The sequence below is a fragment of the Pseudonaja textilis genome, chromosome 5, assembly GCF_049901715.1.
Source record: "Pseudonaja textilis isolate UNSWEBS1 chromosome 5, rPseTex1.2, whole genome shotgun sequence".
NCBI lineage: Eukaryota > Metazoa > Chordata > Lepidosauria > Squamata > Elapidae > Pseudonaja > Pseudonaja textilis.
In genome coordinates this window covers 58,409,636-58,429,329 of record NC_141994.1, presented here as the reverse complement: position 1 = coordinate 58,429,329, position 19,694 = coordinate 58,409,636, and the positions used below count along the sequence as shown (strand labels likewise).

General features: G+C 38.0%; 1 protein-coding gene across 4 annotated transcripts in view; it reads left to right on the top strand.

Moving 5' to 3' along the window:
- The window catches only part of FGD4 (FYVE, RhoGEF and PH domain containing 4), a 102,250-nt gene extending 91,520 nt beyond the window's left edge, over positions 1-10,730 (top strand). For all 4 annotated transcript variants that reach the window (XM_087934986.1, XM_087934985.1, XM_087934987.1 and 1 more), the window contains exons 12-17: positions 1,676-1,706; positions 1,973-2,068; positions 3,333-3,458; positions 5,899-6,039; positions 7,985-8,125; positions 10,278-10,730. In XM_087934986.1, coding sequence (XP_087791112.1) covers positions 1,676-1,706; positions 1,973-2,068; positions 3,333-3,458; positions 5,899-6,039; positions 7,985-8,125; positions 10,278-10,547 — 805 coding nt within the window. In that variant the 3' untranslated portion in view covers positions 10,548-10,730. The remainder of the gene's footprint in view (positions 1-1,675; positions 1,707-1,972; positions 2,069-3,332; positions 3,459-5,898; positions 6,040-7,984; positions 8,126-10,277) is intronic.
- Positions 10,731-19,694: the final 8,964 nt, after the last annotated feature.

Here is a 19,694-nt window from a genome sequence, read left to right as displayed (position 1 = left end):
AATAATAGTTAATAGTCACATTTGTTTATTTATAATTAGTACACTGCAGGATGCTTGTCTCAATGATGTGAAGAGTTTCTTTAGGGTCCTTCCCATAGTACATAATCTTTTCTGCTTTTTAATGAGCACAAATAAAAACGCTAGGTAAATGTTTGTAACACCAGCCACATCTTCCTTCTTATACTATTGAGTACACGCCTTATACTGATAAACAGTAATCGTCTTCATCCCCATAAAAATTGCATTAGTTTGCCCTAAGGATTTTCTTTACCAGAAGAACTTGTCTTTGTTTGATTCCATGAGAGTGGAAATTGATGCTTGTGGTTATAAGGTGCATTTTGTTAGAGAGATGATTGCTTCCTGGTGATCTCATAAAGCCATTACTGCAACCCTGTGAGAAGCAGAGCTTAATGTTTGATTAGATCAATTTATACAGTCTCTGTCTGTACTTCTAAGTCTTAAATTGCCCAGAGTATAACTTTACTAAACCTCCCATGTTCTAGTAGTTGGCACAGATGATAAGATTTATTTTTATCATGCAAGTTACAGAGTCTGGAATCATGGAACGGACCCATTGGTCTGTTTAGTAGTTACTCTGATTCCGCGAGCAATGAACGGAAAGGCAAGTCACAGCCTTATGGTTTCCTTATTTGATATTCTTAAGGTAAATATGACATCCTGTAGGCATTCCTATAAACATAGGTATCCTTTTGATTATATGAATATTTGATGGCAAAACCATTATTTGGAAATAGCAGGGTGCAATCAGGATGCAACTCTATAAAGCAGCTACTATGTGCAACTATCGGATCCTTGCATATTCCAAACATCTTTTTGCTTTCAAATCTGCACAGCCCTAGTAAAATAAATCCTTCCATTCTGCAAACTGAAAGCATTAGAGCACTAAATTCCAGGCAGTGCTATATTATATTAAGATCACCTGCAGTGGAACTGTTAATGTTTCGCTACAGAAAACTTAATATGGAAACAATCGCTTGAGCCCAAACTTGCATACAACTTAGAGAGGGGACAGGAATGGAGAAGAAACTGCTAAGTGGCTTTTATGTAAATGACCTACTGGCCACAACTATGGGACTTCTTTTCCAGATCTGCTTTTAGAAACAATTTGAACAATACACTCTTGGCAGTGTACAAATTCATGAGATTAGGTTTAGTTGCAGAGTTCAATTTGGCAGGAAAATGTTATATATGTAGTGACAAAGTTTACTTCTCAGTACAATTTAGATCCAGTAGCTACAGCCTTAAATGACTTTATTTCTGGAAGGTTTAAGGGAAGCTCAGAGAGGAGAAAAATCCAGCCCTGAATTGAGCAGAACAATTTGTGAAGTTTTAATGGAATTTGCATTCACACATGCAGAGGGCATTAGAGACATTATTCTGGTATATACACATGTGAAATGTCATTCTGACCCCATTTCAAATGTCATATTTGAACAAAGGTTTAATCATGCACCAGCTTGAAAGGCATCAGCTTTTGAATCCAGAATCCCAATTATTTTTTCTTCTTCTTGCAATGAGACATTTTTAATGTTTTCAGTACTGTACCTTTTTATATGCTTCGGCATTTGTAGGTCTTGCCATGTAAAATGGCGTTATAGCTTATTAATAGTTTCTGAACATGCTTTTAACCATTATCTCCAACTGTGTTCTTTAGCTCTGAACAAGACAAAGAAGAATGGATAAAGGTAAATAAACCTGACTTTTTATATCCAAATATGCAATAAATGTGCTAAGATTGATGCTTTATATGCAACTAGGTAACATGGCAATTCCACTGCTGCTGTTGTCACGATTCTTTTGAAATCAAACTTCCAGCGTTTGTTGATTTAAAAAGTTAGTTACTAGAATCAAGCATGCATCTATCTCTAGTGTTCATTTTGTTCTGACATTCAATTATTTACTCTTCCGTTATGTTAAACTCGGTCTGCTTTCTCCATTTCATTGATTCCAGGCTCTTCAGAGCACTATAGATGCTTTTCAGCAAAGAAATGAAACATTCAGAAATGCAATTGCAAAAGAATACGATGACATGCCTATTGAGGTTTCTGTAAGTTGAGTGTAACTTTTGGGTTGTGTATACTCCTATCATATTACAAAGTCATTGTCTTGAATTGTATTTATTTTTCCCCTGCCTAGTATTGATGGTACAGAATTATCCCCCAACTTAATTAAAATAGTTATTCTGAGCAAAGAACACTTTTTTTGCTCAAAGCGGGAGAGTTATCATTTAAAGAAAGACCAATGAAAGACACCAAGTAGCGGAAAAAGTATGATATAATCTTTGAAATGCCTCCGAACATAAATGGATGGTGGAGGGAATGGCAGCTACAAGGATTTTTAAATCATGGCTATGATCAGAAGCAGTTCAAAATGATCATTCACACAATTTCTCAGTTTGTACATGATTTTATTATATTGAGGTAAAAGTCAAGACTGTGAGATCAGACAAGCATATATTGTTTGACAGTCTGTGAGATCAGACAAGCATATATTGTGTGACAGTCTACTGTTAACAGGCAGAAATAAGTTATAAATCTTTCGTTCCAATTACTGTTCAGTCATGATAAGAGTTACAAGAGTTTTATTTCGTCTTTTAAAAACACTGTGACTTCCTGCTCAACATTTCTCACTCCTTTTTCTATTGTAATTATTAAAAAAAAAATCAAAGGATAGTTAATATTTGGCAAAGAAGCATTTCTTTAGGAAAAATGGAAATAATTCCAGAGGGAGAAATAAAGAAATGCCAGAGAGATATATACTATAATTACAGTCTATTCATTATTCAGTCAACAAACAAAACATACAAAGCATTCAAATTTAGACTTCATTTCTAATTATCATACAACATAGCTGTCTTTTTGGTTAATCTGTTTGTTCTGATCTTTGCAGAAATTCTCTTCATCCCCTTCTTGCACACATAAAGAGGGCTATGCTCATTTGAATATCTTTCCCTGGTTATGAGATTGAAGCCCAGCTGCCATGAAAGTTAGGGTCCAAATATCTATTTCTCTTTTCTTTTCCTGCAATTGCTAGCAGAATTTATTTGTGTATAGCTATTTTAATCTTTGGCATTCCCTGCCTTTTCCTACATCACTGGACTTGGTTATTGCTAGCAAGGGAAAACGCAAAGCATCAAACTAATCTTGAATATCTTTCAATCCTAAATATGCAGCTGTTGTTTATGGTAGCATCCACACCTGTTATTTAGTTTTAAGATTATCCTGTCATTCCACTGGCTTTTCAGAAAGAGAGAGTTAATTACCTTTTCCTCTAATAATGTTCCACAATTTATTTATTTTTCTTCCCCGGAGACTGCTGAGCTCGGGAAGAGAGCCCCAAGATGGATCCGAGACAATGAAGTGACTATGTGTATGAAATGCAAAGAGCCATTTAATGCACTAACAAGGAGGAGACATCATTGCCGAGCTTGTGGGCATGTAAGCACAAAGCCACATCTGCTGGTTAACAGTTGCTGAAGCTGCCAAAAACTTGTTCAGAAACTCCATCTGGTGATTGCTTTTAAATGCTGTTTTGTTTCAGCTGACACTTGCCATGGCAGAGAGTCAGAATTTGTGAACCAAATCTGTGCCCCCTTATGGCCAATGCAGGAAACATTTCTGTAAATGGTTCCTTTAAAACAACTGGAATGTTAAATTCATTTTACATTTCATTTTATTGCGTTTCTGGTGTCCTTTATCAGATCTCTATTCTGAGCTGCCATAGGCTATTTGATCCTCTATTGCAGGGCTGTCAAACTTGCAGCCCATGGGCCAGATTCATCACGTGCTGGCCACGCCCGTGCCCACGCCCGGTTTAGCAAAGGGGAAAAAAGTCCTGTGATGCTGCTATGATGATGTGAGTTTGATACCCCTGCTCTATTGGAATCTCTAATTATTATCCTTTAATAATAGTCTGCAATCATTCAGCTGGTTTTAGGTTATCTTTGGAAGTATTTTTCAGGGTACCAATTTTAATCTCTAGTTGAAAGAGTTTTATTTCAGATATGTTTAATTGTGTAATTCATAATGTTAAGTTACATATTCATATTTTTTGTGCACAGCACTTTTGGTATACAGTGTACAGGTGAAGCTCGAAAAATTAGAATATTGTGCAAAAGTTCATTTCTTTCAGTAATGCAACTTAAAAGGTGAAACTAATATATGAGATAGACTCATTACAAGCAAAGCAAGATAGTTCAAGCCGTGATGTGTCATAATTGAGATGATTATGGCTTACAGCTCATGAAAACCCCAAATCCACAATCTCAAAAAATTAGAATAGTGTGAAAAGGTTCAATATTCTAGGCTCAAAGTGGCCCACTCTAATCAGCTAATTAAGCCATAACACCTGCAAAGGGTTCCCAACCCTTTAAATGGTCTCTCAGTCAGGTTCAGTAGGAATCACAATCATGGGAAAGACTGCTGACCTGACAGTTGTGCAGAAAACAATCATTGACACCCTCCATAAGGAGGGAAAGCCTCAAAAGGTAATTGCAAAAGAAGCTGGATGTTCCCAAAGTGCTGTTTCAAAGCACATTAATAGAGAGTTATGTGGAAGGGAAAAGTATGGAAGAAAAAGGTGCACAAGCAGCAGGGATGACCGCAGCCTGGAGAGGATTGTCAGGAAAAGGCCATTCAAAAGTGTTGGGGACTTTCACAAGGAGTAGACTGAGGCTGGAGTCAGTGCATCAAGAGCCACCACACACAGATGGATCCTGGACAAGGGCTTCAAATGTCGTATTCCTCTTGTCAAGCCGCTTCTGATCAACAAACAATGTCAGAAGCATCTTACCTGGGCTAAAGAAAAACAGAACTGGTCTGTTGCTCAGTGGTCCAAAGTCCTCTTTTCTGATGAGAGCAACTTTTGCATCTCTTTTGGAAACCAAGGACCCAGAGTCTGGAGGAAGAATGGAGAGGCACACACTGCAAGATGCTTGAAGTCCAGTGTGAAGTTTCCACAGTCTGTGTTGATTTGGGGAGCCATGTCATCTGCTGGTGTTGGTCCACTGTGTTTCATTAAGTCAAGGGTCAACATAGCCGTCTACCAGGAGATTTTGGAGCACTTCATGCTTCCTTCCGCAGATGAGCTTTATGGAGATGCTGACTTCATTTTCCAGCAGGACTTGGCACCTGCCCACACTGCCAAAAGCACCAAAACCTGGTTCAATGACCGTGGGATTACTGTGCTTGATTGGCCAGCAAACTCTGCTGTCCTGAACCCCATAGAGAATCTATGGGGAATTGGCAAGAGAAAGATGAGAGACATGAGACCGAACAATGCAGAAGAGCTGAAGGCTGCTACTGAAGCATCCTGGTCTTCCGTAACACCTCAGCAGCGCCACAGGCTGATAGCTTCCATGCCATACTGCATTGAGGCAGTAATTGCTGCAAAAGGGGCCCAAACCAAGTATTGGTTACATGCATATGTACCAAGTACATATGCATGCTTATACTTTTCAGAGGTCTGATATTGTTTTATGTTCAATCCTTGATTTATTGATTGCATGTAATATTCTAATTTTCTGAGATTGTGGATTTGGGGTTTTTATGAGCTGAAAGCCATCATCATCACAATTATGACAAATCACGGCTTGAACTGTCTTGCCTTGCATGTAATGAGTCTATCTATATATTAGTTTCGCCTTTTAAGTTGCATTACTGAAATAAATGAACTTTTGCACGATATTCTAATTTTTCGAGTTTCACCTGTATCTACTGACTGCCCAAGTCTAGTGACACTTTGGTGAACATGTTCGTATACTCAGAAATAAATTAATCGTTTATTAAAACTCTCACCATGGCAAATGGTGTTTGGAAATGATGTTTGGAAGCAAACTGATGTTCCAAAGTAACTCAGTTTTTCCTTATTTTTCTTAAGGTGGTTTGCTGGAAATGTTCTGATTACAAAGCTCATCTTGAGTATGATGGCAATAAGCTGAACAAAGTCTGTAAAGATTGCTACCATATTATAACAGGGTGCACTGATAGTGAAGAAAAGAAAAAAAGAGGAATCTTGGAGGTATAAAATTTAAAGAATTAAAGTGTGTTGGGTCTTGTTTATTGCTTATTTTACATTGCTTTGTATCTTTTGTTTGTTGTTGCCTGTCCCATTTTATTAACTTAAAATATTTTAATAAAATGGTTTATTAAATTAAAAGTAAGATCACACATATTGTAATACTGCATCCAGTTTTGGTCACCCTATTATAAAATAGAGACTCTGGAAAAAGTGCAGAGAAGACCAACAAAGATGGATAGGGTGCTGGAGGCCAAAACATGCAAAGAACTGGGAACATAGGCAATATAGAACATAGGAACTGGGTATGTCTAGTCTAGTGAAAAGAAAGACTAGCGGTGACATGATAGCAGTGTTCCAATATTTGAGAAGCTACCACAAAGAAGAGGGAATCAACCTGAGGGCACTAGAAAGCAAGACAAGAAGCAGTGGATAGAAATTAATCAAGCAAACGACCTAGAACTAAGGAGAAATTGTCTAACACTGAGAATAATTGACCAGCTTGCCTTCAAAAAATTTTGGGTGCTATACCAGTGAAAGCTTTTAAGAAGAGCCTGGACATCTACTTGTCTGGAATGGTATAGGGCTGTGATGGCGAACTTATGGCACGCGTGCCACAGGTGGCACGCATAGCCCTCTCTGCAAGTATGCAAACCACCACCCCAGCTCAGCTCTACTGCGCATGTGCATGCACCTCCCACCAGCCAGCTGGTTTTCGGGTCTCTGCTGCGCATGTGCGGGGGGGCACATGTATGGGGGTGTGGGGAGCGTGGGGTGGTCACGTGAGCATGCGGGGTGGGGTGGGGGGAGTACTGGGGGCACTCCCCCGCACTCCCTGTTTTGGGCCTAGTAGGCCTCCCTCAGCCTCCTGGGAGCAAAAATGGGCTGCGGAGGGACTTTTTAAAATTGCATGCAATAAGGAAGGCACTGATGAGAACTAACTAGCCAAAGGCGAAATGTTTGTTTGCATGCAGAAAACTGTACATGGCTCATTTATAGTGTGCCGAGAAACCATTTTACAATACGCTGCCTCTGATGGCATCCATAGAATTGACCTAGCTAATTTGTACTAGCTAAATCCCAGCATTTTTGTTGGTCATAATAGCTGTGCACAGTGCGAATTGTAATTTAGCACTGTATGCAGAAATGCAAAGTCTCCACCTTCTTGCTAATTTTGGTTCCTCAATCGTGATTTTTCATGTATTGAAAATGACAGTATTTCTTGGATTTTCAGTGGACATAGTTTTGACTGCTAAAGGTAAAGAAGAGAAAGGAGAGAAAGAAAAGTGACAAAATTGAGGAGAAATGGGCAGATTTTACTAAAACAATTCCATCCAGGAAATAAGCTTTTAAGTTTAAGTTTTAACAATTCAGTTGAAGTTTCCAATGCTGCTTGTTCTATCAGCTATTTTTAAAAGCCCATTATAGTCTCTTTATTACATCCAGTGATTGTTTTGGTGCAGTAAACCCAAACCAACTGCTGTTTAGAGGCAAACTTACTCATAGTAGTTTGTTTACTTTGTGGAAATTTGACATAGTTACTTTTAAGAAGCACTTTGGAAGAAGCCAGAGGTGTAGGGGGGAAGTGTAGGGGGGAAGCCTTTCGTTATGAGCTACTTTATGAAAGTTCCCTTTTTGACTTCTAAATGGCACTTTGAGTTAAAATGAAGAAAATGTACCCTGGAACTGATTGATTATTAAATGTTTTGTAAAAGGTCAGCAATTCTTCCATTTCATTCTATTTCTGCAAGATTACATTGCTTCCATGTCATGCTTCTTTGATGAATAGTAAAATACCAAGCCAGCAGTTGGGTGTAAGATTGTTCTCTTTCATTTTTGTTACTTAATTTGCTATGATTTTATTCCTTACCAATTATGATGTGAGAATTTATGAACAATTAGAATGATCTTTTAGAATTCTTCAACCACCTTCCTTTTATCTCTACAGATTGAATCAGCAGAAGTGTCGGGAAATAGTGTGATATGTAGTTTTCTACAGTATTTGGAAAAATCTAAAACATGGCAAAAGGCTTGGTGTGTGATACCTAAACATGAAGCCCTTGTTTTATATATGTATGGCGCTCCACAGGTATGTAAAAACAAATGGAAGCCAGATCATAGTGAAATTCTTTTCTCTCCTTAGGGCAGGCGTGTCAAACTCAAGTCCCCTGGGCTGGATCCGCCCTTAGATTTGGCCTGTGGGACTGCCCTGGAAACAATGAAGGACCAGCCCGCAGGGCCACTGCCACCAAAAACAGAGTTTGGGAGGGCTGCATGTGGCCCTCCCAAGCTTCGTTGTTGCTGGCAGAGGGTTGCAGGGGGCTATTGCAGCTAAAAACTGAGCTTGCAAGGGTCACGGACAGCACTCCCAAGCTGTGTTTTCACTGGCAGAGGATTGCAGGAGGCCATCGTAGCCATAAACAGAGCTCGGGAGCCTGTTGTCACTGGCAGAGCATTTGAGCCAGCACAGGCATCCCTGATCTGAGTGATGTCAAGCTGATCATGTCCACCCTGGCCATGCCCATTCCATCCCCCTGAGGTAAAATACAACTCTAATGTGGCCCTCAATGAAATCGAGTTTGACACCCATGGCTTAGGGCAGTGGTGCTCCTGTGCCAAAAATTGTGTGCGCTTGTGCGTGCTTGTGTACTAGCACCCAGAAGGCAGTGTGCATGCCCCCCAGCCCCCTGTGCATGTGTGCACAATCCCCCCACCCCTCCTTAACTGCACTGCACCTCCCAGCTGATTTTCAGCATGTTTGAGGCCTTTTTCAGCCTCCCAGAGCCTTTTCAGGCTGAAAAATGGGCCTGTTTCGTCACTTCTGGTATTTTCGGAAATATAGGAAGTGACGAAGGGCCTATTTTTTGCCCTGCAAAGGCTTTCCTCAAGCCTCTGGGAGGCTGAAATAGGCCTCAAACAGGCTGAAAATCAGCTGTGAGGCGCTCACATGCGCATTGAGGTAAGTTTGCTTGCGGTTCGCGTGCTGGCACAAATGCCATAGGTTCGCCATCATAGCCTTAGGGTTACATGATATCCTGCTTACCTTTCATTTATGATTTTGCAACTGTAATTCCTACTCTTTCTGAATTGTATTCTTCCCGCACTGTATGTAAAAGAAGAGCTTACACAATAACAATCAGAACTGGCTATGACTATTGTGTATCTCTCCTCACCTTCTGTTTATAGAGGGTGATATATGATACAAGTAGTCCTTGACTTACAACCATTCATTTAGTAACCGTTCAAAGTTACAACGTACTGAAAAAAAGTGACTTATCACCATTTTCCACACTTTATAACCATTGCAGCATTCCCATGGTCACGTGATCAAAATTCAGGCACTTGGGAATTGGTTCACATTTATGATAGTTGTAGTGTCCTGGAATTATGTGATCCCCTTTTGCGACCTTCTGATAAGGAAATCATCAATCGGGAAGCCAAATTCACTTAACCATATTACTAGCTTAATGATCGTGTTGATTCACTTAACAACTGTGGCAAGAAAAGTAGTGAAATGGGGCAAAACTCACTGAACAACTGTCTCACTTAGCAGCCAAATCAGATGAGGAGGAGGCGTGGGAGTCAGGGTCACCATCAAGGCAACCTGACTGCTCCAAGGGTGAAGAGGAAATGGAGCTGTCAGAGAGAGAGGGGGAGGGAGGGAGAGAGAGAGGGAGGGAGGGAGGGAGGGAGGAGTCTGGGCCATCCATCAGCCCTCAGATGGCGATTCAACAGCCCCCAGGGCTGGAGGTGGCTGATGAGGAAGAAGAGGAAAAGCTGGGTCCAGTGCCCGACACATAGATGCGCAGAAGGCAGAGGAGAGGAGAGCAATGGAAATCTATGGGCCGATCCTTGCCACCAGTGCTAGTGAAGCTCCACCCTAGTTCTGGGGATAAAAGGCAGGGGATGGAGATGAATAGGTGTGTGGCAGACAACTATTATTCTCCCTGCTGGACAAACTTCTTAGCCTGCTCTGTGTGTGTGTGTGTGTGAGAGAGAGAGAGAGACACTTTTTGCCGGGGCTGCCGGGGCTCCTAATAGCCATTGATTTAACTACAGAGGGTTTGTCATGTTTGAGAGCTGGGTCAGAACAGATCTGTTAATTTTAATCTTGATAGGAATGAGAGCTTTTCCTTCCTCTGTCACTGGTTTTCTCCTGTTGGAAATTAATTACAAGTGCTTCTTTTGGGGGACTCCTCTCAAATGTTGCCTTTTTAAAGTGACCATTTCCGTTTCCATAGGATGTCAAAGCCTTGGCTACTATTCCACTTTTGGGCTATGCTGTAGATGACACCCCAAGAAGTGCTGACCTCCCGCATAGTTTCAAATTGACTCAGTCTAAATCTGTGCACAGTTTTGCAGCAGATAACGAAGAGCTGAAACAGAAGTGGTTGAAAATCATCTATTTAGCTGTTAAAGGTGAAACACCAGATTGCTGCAACGATTCACATTTCAGTTTGGAGGATCAGCAGGAAAACACTGCCAAACTGGAATCCACCAATGGTCTGTAAAGCTGTATTTGTCCCATTCCTATTGGGGTTGACACTACGTTCTAAAACAAGTTTGAAAAGACGCCAGCCTTTCTGCCATGTTTCTTAGCACTTTATGTTGGAAAAGAACAAAAGAGTCCATATTGTTTTAGAGAAATTGTCTTTAACATTTATGTTATGTCAATAAAATCAATGTACAGAAGCATTCCATATTTTCTTTTGATTCAATTAATGTGTTAGCCAAAAAGTCATCAATATTAATCTAATGCTGTTATTTCCAAGATTGTTATCGTACAACATAATACTATTGCGGATGGTACAGCTTTTTTCATAATGAAGTTGATCTCTTGGTAATTTTCTATGAATCATACATGTGTGTTTTTAGATATACCTCCACATTGCCAAATAGATGTGTTGTGAAATCTAAAGTTAGAGTAGCTTACTGCATCTAAATTCTCGCACTATTTACATTGATGTGTTTATAAAAACTATAAATTTTTGTTTGTGAACCAAACAATATCCAGAGTATCTAAACATTTCAAATGATCTATTTAAAAAGCTAAATCTTTCCTGATAATTTTTTTTTAATTGAACAATAAGAACATTATATACTGTTTGCAGGGTATGTTTTTACAGGAAAATGTACTATACTCAATTTTGATTTATCTTCATGATACTAAATCAATGCTTGTCTATGGTTTTTAAAAATGAAGCATGCATCCTGTAGAATTTAAGCAGAGGATACTGAATTAAAGAGCTAATTGGTGGCTTGTTTATATAGAATAATATTGGTATTTTTATACATTAATACAGAACTGGAAAGAGTAGTAAAGGCATGTATTGGATGTATAGAGTCTAGCTGTGGTTTGAAAAGCATAACTTCTCAATTCTGTTATCTTTGGAAAGTGGTGCTACATTTTTACAATTATAACTGCTTTAGTAATTATCAGCTTAATCTTAAACAATGTCTTGTGATATCTCTTTTCCCTTTATATTAGCATTTAATTTAATACAGAGATTTGAATATAATGAATCAGTTCAGACTTTGCATCAAATCATGATTAAATAAAATTAAATACATGTTGAGTTCATACATTACACTAAGCCATAAAGTAGTTTGTCTTATGTGATATGTAAAGCCAACTGTAAACCATGATTTATGGCTTAAGATGATGTGGGAACAAGGTGTACTCAATAAAGTATGGTTAAAACTAACCATATCGTAAGAGTTACAGTCAAATCATGCTTTATGCAAAGAAGAGTCTGACTTGACATTTTAAATTAACAAATCATAATTAAAACCATTAATCTTCATTGAAAGACTAGTGCACTGAAGAAATGCTGAATAGACTGACTACGTCTTGTATTTTGAGGTTACATCAGTGGCATGGGTTCTAGCATAATTACCACAGATTATGTGATGATAAGATACTTGAACTGACCACTTACAATTCCTCATCAAGCCATACATATCTTGCTGCAGTTAATGTACTGCAATACGTATTCCAAAATCATAAAAATGGGAAGCAGATTGATTAATATGCACCACATTTACAATGCATTTTATAGAATAACAGAACGTGATTTTAAAGTTGTGCGAAGAGTAATGTTTCTGCAAAGCTGGGAAATATGTGTTTATACCTTACTTTAAAAACTTTCTTGAAGAAGTACTATCTTTATGCTGGAATTTCCCATTTCTTCTTGGCAGTTTCCTGCAAGTGTGCTTTTTTCAGATCAGTTGAATGTCCATCCACTGGTTGTGACAAGAATTGACTGACCAGTTTGTCACCGGAGCCTGACAGTTTGGGCTGAAAGAGAGTGACTGGCCCAAAGTCACCCAGCCAGCTTTCATGGCTAAGGGGGGACTGGAACTCACAGTTCTCTGGTTTCTAGCCTTAACCAGTAGACCAAACTGGCTTTCACAGCTTATGCTGTATCTTGTACTTTTTGTTTGGGAGTTAGCTTTATTTAATTCAGTTGGAATTACTTTCTATGTAAAGATGCATAGAACTGTACTGCTGATTAAGCTTTGCAATATTGAACTAATAATTAAGCTAATATATAACAATGGTATTATTTTATGTTACTAGTTATTCGGAACATTTTATCTTTCATTGCTAGAATGATATGCATGCAACAATCATAAGCCAGTACTGTGGGCAGTTAAAACTACAGGTCAAACAGCCACTTTCTAACTGGAAAAAGACATAATTTGTTGAAATTTTCTACATTTTTAAATACTCAGTAATATTAGATGGGAAAATTATGATCAAAAGTTTTAATTGAAGATGTGTTCAGGGTTTCTACATTTTATTTAATTGTACAATCCCTTTTGCTAAGCATTAAGTGTGTAAAATGTCATAACACGTGTAACATAAGCATGGATAGCCATTCAGCATCTCTCTGGCATCTTCTCCCAGATAACCAGTCAAATTTTGAAATCTGGTGGCCCAGATGCGGATTGATAACAATGCTCTTCCTTTCTCCAAGATACTTTTTTTGGGGGTGGGGGGGTGAATACAAACTTTAAACTATCCTTTTTATTTTTAACTAAAGTCTACTTTGTGTCAAACATGATTTCTGTTGTCAAGAAACTTTTAGAAGATCATGTCATAAATTGCCATTTCTCAATTTTCTTGAGGCTAATTTATAGCTTTTATTTATTCCTTGGTTTTTTTTTCCATCCAAGTACTCTTAGCTTTGAAAGTCAGACAAGATTGGCCAAATGCTTAATCCCTCTCCCTAAAAGTTGTCCAAAAACTGGCCCTCTCTTTAAGGTCATGTTGTACCCTTATAGATAGGATTTGCTCTAATAAATAAAAACAGGATTTGCTTTAATGTAGATTAAAGGTAGATTTAAATGTAGAATTGAAACACATATCCCCACTGTCAGAGCCCATCTTTCAGAGTTTGGTATGAAATTAACTAATTCACTGTTGTTTAGCTTTTGTAGATGGGAAAGATGTAAGCATACAGAAAATCTATCCACGTTTATACTGTTGTGTAATTTGATGATCTTTGGTTTTATCATATGCCCAACACCAGAGCTGAGAGATTTTGCAGATCTGGGACAATAACATAAAAGTTAGTTTTTAGAGAAGTGAATGGTTTATATTCAGTTTCTTGTGTGCATGGTTTTAAGCATATGACAGAAAGAAAATTGAGTTTACCTTTCACCTCTTACAACTTTTGAGCCTTTGAGGTCTGTCCAAAGTCTTAAGTTCATGATGACATTCCTGTTGCCTCTGAATGGAATTATCTACCAGTCTTTAATTCAAATGTCCTTTTTTGAAGGACATTCAGAACTTTATGTCTTCTAAAGAATGTTCATCAATCTTATATTGCTTATTAAGATGTAAATTTTGTTTCCTAACAAATAATATATTGACCCAATGTCTATGGAGATTCTCAACCATCCAGGTTATGGTTACCCCAAAAGTGTTTTTCCAAAGGCACCTGGATTTTCTTGGTTTTTCTTTGAAAATGACTTGCTTCTCATCCAAGAAGCTTCTTCAATTCTGAAGAACGGATGAGAAATGAAACGTTTTTGAAGAAAAATCTGGAAAGTCCAGTTGCCTTTTGCAAAGCAATTTTGGGACATGCTAACCTGATATTCTTTTATTCTACAAAAGAAAGGGTTTTTTTCATGACTTACATATAGTTCTTTGACAATGAGGTTTATAATGAGCAAAATCCTTACACACATATATAAGAATTCTATGTTGTCAAATAAATGATAGGCAACCCTTTGCGACCCAACTATGTATTGCTCCTTCCTTTGAAATATTTTCTTGATAGAAAATGTGCAAAACACAAAGCAATTCTAACATGAGTTAAGTGCAAATGTTAAAAAGCTCTCAATGACAAAGCTAGTGGCTTTCAGCATTTGAACTCAATCTATTATTTGCATGTAGCAACTTCATTGTATATGTACTTGTCTCAGAAAATCAACCTGGAGGGTGAACTTTGGGCTTCTAGTTACCTTTCAGGAAATAGGGTAGCCTATCTTCTGGGAATCATATTTGAAAGCAGGCTTTCTTCTATTAAGATAAACAGAATTCACAGTGATCTCAGTTATGCAGCATACTACCTCATATGGGCTCCATTTGAACCCTTGAGGAGTGGATAAGGGAGAGATTTCCTTTAACCTCTCCCTCGTATATTAATAAAAAGCACATGATTAGCACTTAGGAGAGAGTAAAGGCTGTGTAAGCTTCAAAAATGATGTAGAAGAAGTGCTTCAGAACTTGGTGGGACAGTGGTGTGCTACTACTACTAAAAAATACCCCAACTTCTTTCAAGCTTTTCATGAGCTTGAAAAAGATGTTTTGCTCCTTTAAAAGTCTCCTTAGCTTTTACCATGCTGGCTGGGGAGTTCTGGGAGCTGAAGTCCACACATCTTGAAGCATCTAAGGTTGAGAAACATTGCCTTAAGGAGAGGATTCTTTAAAGGAGCAGCACCATTTTTTTAAAAGTTCAGGGTAAAAGCTGTAAAGTCAGTCTATTTTAATCAAGAGCTGCAAAATAGTGCATTTCTTCAAAATAATTTTCAAAGTGTGCATAGCCCTAAGAGAGAGCACTTTCAGGATGTTGAGCTTCCTAAGCACACACTCAGAAAAAAAAGTTTGAAATAAATTAATGAGATGTAAAGTACTTGAACGTTATTGCAATCTGATTGAAGTTGTTAGATTCTAAGGTAAAGCACAACTAATAGTGATTTGAAATGAAGAGATGATAAAACTATAATCTAATTTTTGTAATCTGACTTCAAAATATTTTAAATTGTGTTTTTTCCACCTGAAGTATTTGGAAAGATGAAGATAGATAATTAATATTGATATTACAAACTAGTTGTATAATTCCTTTTTCTTACCTGCTGACTTTAATTTCTCTATTTCTATTTCATTCTGCATAACATTGCTTTCCCTGAAAATAATGTACATATGTAAGTAAGCATTTAGAAAATGATAATTCTATGCTTTTTTTTCTCTTCAACAATCCCACAGGGTAAGAATTACTTTACCCTAAGTAGGTTTAAAGATATTGTATCACTAGGGACAATTGGATGTTGTATTTATTTTTGATGGATGTGTCTTGTTGCTGATTAAGTTACTATTTCTTCAATTGGAATCTGTGTTCAGTTCCTTCAATACGTAGTCATCTTGCAGCAGGACTTATGAATACAGGGGTGGATTTGTGTGTGTATAAGCTAAGGCAGGGAACTCCAAACTTGGCAACATTAAGACTTGTGGAATTCTGGGAGTTGAAGTCCACAAGTCTTAAAGTTTGGAGTCCTCTTGAGCTAAGAGATGTCTTTTTGGAAGCAACTCACCACCCCTTTGTTTTTCCTGGAATGCTTACTGTGTTCTTGGTATAATAGTCAGAATATCCTGTTTTTAAATTAAAGTGTGCACTAACAGAAAAACCAATTTTCTGTAAAACTCAGTAGTTAAACTACCCTAATTTAAAAGCACACATATAGCTTCCTTTTTTATAGCAGTTTCCAGATTAAAGCTCTCTTTAAGTAGGATGGGAAAACATTTCAGTTTGTATTAATTGCCTGTGAAGTTTTTGTGAGCTTGGTTTGGGTGCTTTTGCAGATTTGAGTTGGTGCTCTTTCTGTGAAATTCCCAAATCTTCTCATTTTTATTTAATGATCTATCATTCTGATATGCCTGGTATTTAAATGAGCAGCCTTTATAATTCACTGTGCACCTTGGTCAACAGATGAAAGGGATATTTGTGATGTCCTTTAGCTTTCAATTGTTAAGCATTTAATTGACATGCTGCAAATTGCAATTGAAGATCTAGCAGAAATTTCTCTTAACCCAGGAACTGAAATCTGTCTTAATGGCAGGTGTGGAGACTGGAAGAAGAATCAGAAACAATTATAGTTAATGTTAAATTGCTTAACAAGGCTAGTGGAGAAGGGGAGAACGTCTTCCATGGAGTGACATTAATAGTCAAATCTGGCTCCCAGTTTGTTAATTATTTAGCAAGGAAACCTATTTTTGCATAAGCCAATTACAGAATTAGTATAGTAAGTTACCAGAAATTCTGAATATTTCTACTTTCAGTTTTTCCTCTTCCCAGCCAATACAGTATAAAGATGGAATATTTCTGGAACATATTAGATTATCACAGCTAATTATAAAAAATGTTGAGTGTGCATGTGACATATGATGAAGCATGTTTCTTTAGTGCATTATTTAAACACTTTGCTCCCTGCATTCATGGAAATGTTTCTACCATATCTGTTTATTATTGCTCAAGTACAAATGAATTGCAAGATGTATTAATTTTCTCATTTCAATAAGCTTAGTGTGAATCTACACCTGAGTGTCAGATTTGATATAATTTAAGATAAAAAACACTGAACATCATCTTGCCAAAGTTAGGTAAATGGCTATCAATGGGAAAGCCACTTAGTCTCACTGAAAAACAACTTATGTGCCACAAAAAATGTTATTTAAACACAGCGATACCAAATGTGACGATCACTTTTAAAAATAGTACTTCTGTTGTTGATATTCTCCAGTATAAATAAATGAAATGGTCTGTAATGCAATGCTTTTTTTTGATAGCTTTAGCACTGTTGACTTATTCTTGCTGACCATTAAACAAAGTTATGATCTTAGTGGTACTGTTGGAAATTTTCATGTAGTTTTGATAGGTTTGTAGCATACCACATTGCATGCACAATTCCTTTCCCCTCTCTGGAATAATTCCTTTCATGACAAGGCTTGATTTATGCTAATATTAAAGAATCAAATAAACTGGAAAGTGTGTAACCAAAGCAAGTAATTGGTTTGCCAGTAGAATAGACCATAGTTACAAGTGTCTCTTAAAAAAGTGCCTAAAAGGTAGACATGTGAGCCCAATATTCATTAATAATCTTATAGTAAATTTTGGAGCTTCCCATCTTCTGCAATTCCTGACATTCAAGAGAAGCTGGGCAAAAGATCCCTTTTAATCTTGCTAGTCTTTTCTCAAGGAGCAGTCTTCCTCAACGTAGGTGAGTTATCTTATGGCTTCTCCTTATCCAGAAAAGTCTCATTCTTATTGGTGCAGGCGTTGTCTTTGCCACTAGACAAAGTCATGTTAGCCTTCCATTGTTCTACCTGTTACCTTAAAGGGATATGAAGAGAGATTGATTCACCGCTTCTCTTTAAGCTGTCTAGGATGGGAATTTAAAGCAATTGATCCATTAATTCATTAAATCAAATTATTAGGAGCAGCTAGCTGTAAAAGTTGACTTCCTTCAGTCTTGCCCCACAAGTGAGTCTTGAATGTCTGCTTCATCTGAGGAAGTTAAAATGGTCTTTTTCCTCAAGCCTGGCCTTCAGCTTGGCTTCCCAGTTAGCAGCCCCTTTCTGGAAGAGCATCTTCATTTTCCATCAAGAAAGGGAACTGTTTCAAGGCTAGCCCTCTTTCAAAGGGGAGTATAGAAGGACTGGCAGTTAAAAAAAGGGATCAGCCTAGAAACCCTATGTAGCCAGAAGCAAATTAAGCCCCCCCCTTGATTTCCATTGACTCTTATTTAACTCCAAGCAGGTGCTGTTCATTGAGAATATTCCTGTGCGTAGGCATGAATAGTACCTGACCAATTTAACTGGATCTTTATGTGTGGACCACCTAATCTTTTGCCCTTGATAGGGGAGGTCTAAATGGAGAAACCCAGAAAGTATCTTCCAACGTTTGCTTCTACCTGTCCTCAACTGTTATACCTAGCATTGAGGTTTATACACACTTGGGCTTTGAGTTGGACTGCAACTGCATTAAATACTAAACAGCTGGATATACTCTTTCTTTCTCTCCTCCCTGCACCCTACCCTACCCCCAACTTAAGCACATAGGAACCAAATGTGAAAATACTCTCTGATTATGAGCCTTACATCCAAGGACTGTGGTTTCCCTTCACGCCTTCCCCAGGTAGATTCTTGTCTGAGGAATTCGTGCATTGGAATTCCCTCTGATGGAGCTCCAGAGCTAGGTTAAGCCTTCTGTGCGTAAGAAAGAATTATTGTCACTGGCAAAGAAAGGATCTTAGTTGCCAGGCTTTACAAAAGAGACACCAGAAAAAATTATTTGATTCTAGGACAGGGGTCTCCAACCTTGGCCACTTTTAAGACTAGTGGACCACAAATCTTAAAGTGGCCAAGGTTGGAGATCCCTGTTCTAGGACATGCCATCCTTGCACATTATGGTAAATGCACCCACCTATTTAATAACTAAACAACACTTCCTCCTGGCCCATACATGCATTGTTAAAATCCTTAATTTGTCATGACACTATGATTTATATACAGTATATTGATATTGTAGAAATGAATACAAAATATATGTTTGTTATGGCTCACATTGAGATTCATTCATACTTGAGCTTTAAATTGGGTGGCAATTGTATTAAATAGTAAATAACTGGATATAGAAGGCGGGAAAACAATCACTGCCTCTGAAATCATCTACTCAAATAATTGCTTCAAATTGATTTATAAGAGACATTCTGGTATGTACTATTTTTGCCATCATTTTTACCATCTGCCCTCAGTTAGCTTCCAGTGATACAGTAGATGGGATACAGTCTGATGGGATATTTTGATTAAATATTGCTTTGGTCTAGAGTCTCACACATCATTAAGCCACTGCTTGGTTAAACATAGTTTACTGAATAAACTATAGTAGTTGGTTGCACAAACCCAACTGTGAATCTGATAAACCAGAGCAGCCAGTTTTATCCAACATGCTAAGCTGAAACTAAGTACTATCTGGCAATGTAATGTAAATATCCAATGACTTGAAATCAGTGGTTTCAGGTTAGAGCCAACATGTGTTAAGTAAAGGGGTCCATTGGCTCAGTAGTTAAAAGACCCTGAGCTTTTCAGCTGGAAGTCTTGAGTTTGAGACCAGGGCACCACGCAATGGGGTGAGCTCCTTTTACTTGCCTCAGCTCCTGCCCAATTAGCAGTTTGGAAGCATGCAAATGTGAGTAGATTAATAAGTACCACTTTGGTGGGAAAGTAATAGTGTTCCATGTGCCTCAGTGTATAGTCATGCTGACCACATGAGCATGGAAAGAATCTCCGCACAACATTGGGTTCCTCTGCTAAGAAATGGAGATGAGCACTACCCTCCAGAGTCAGAAATGACGGGACAAGGAAAATCTTT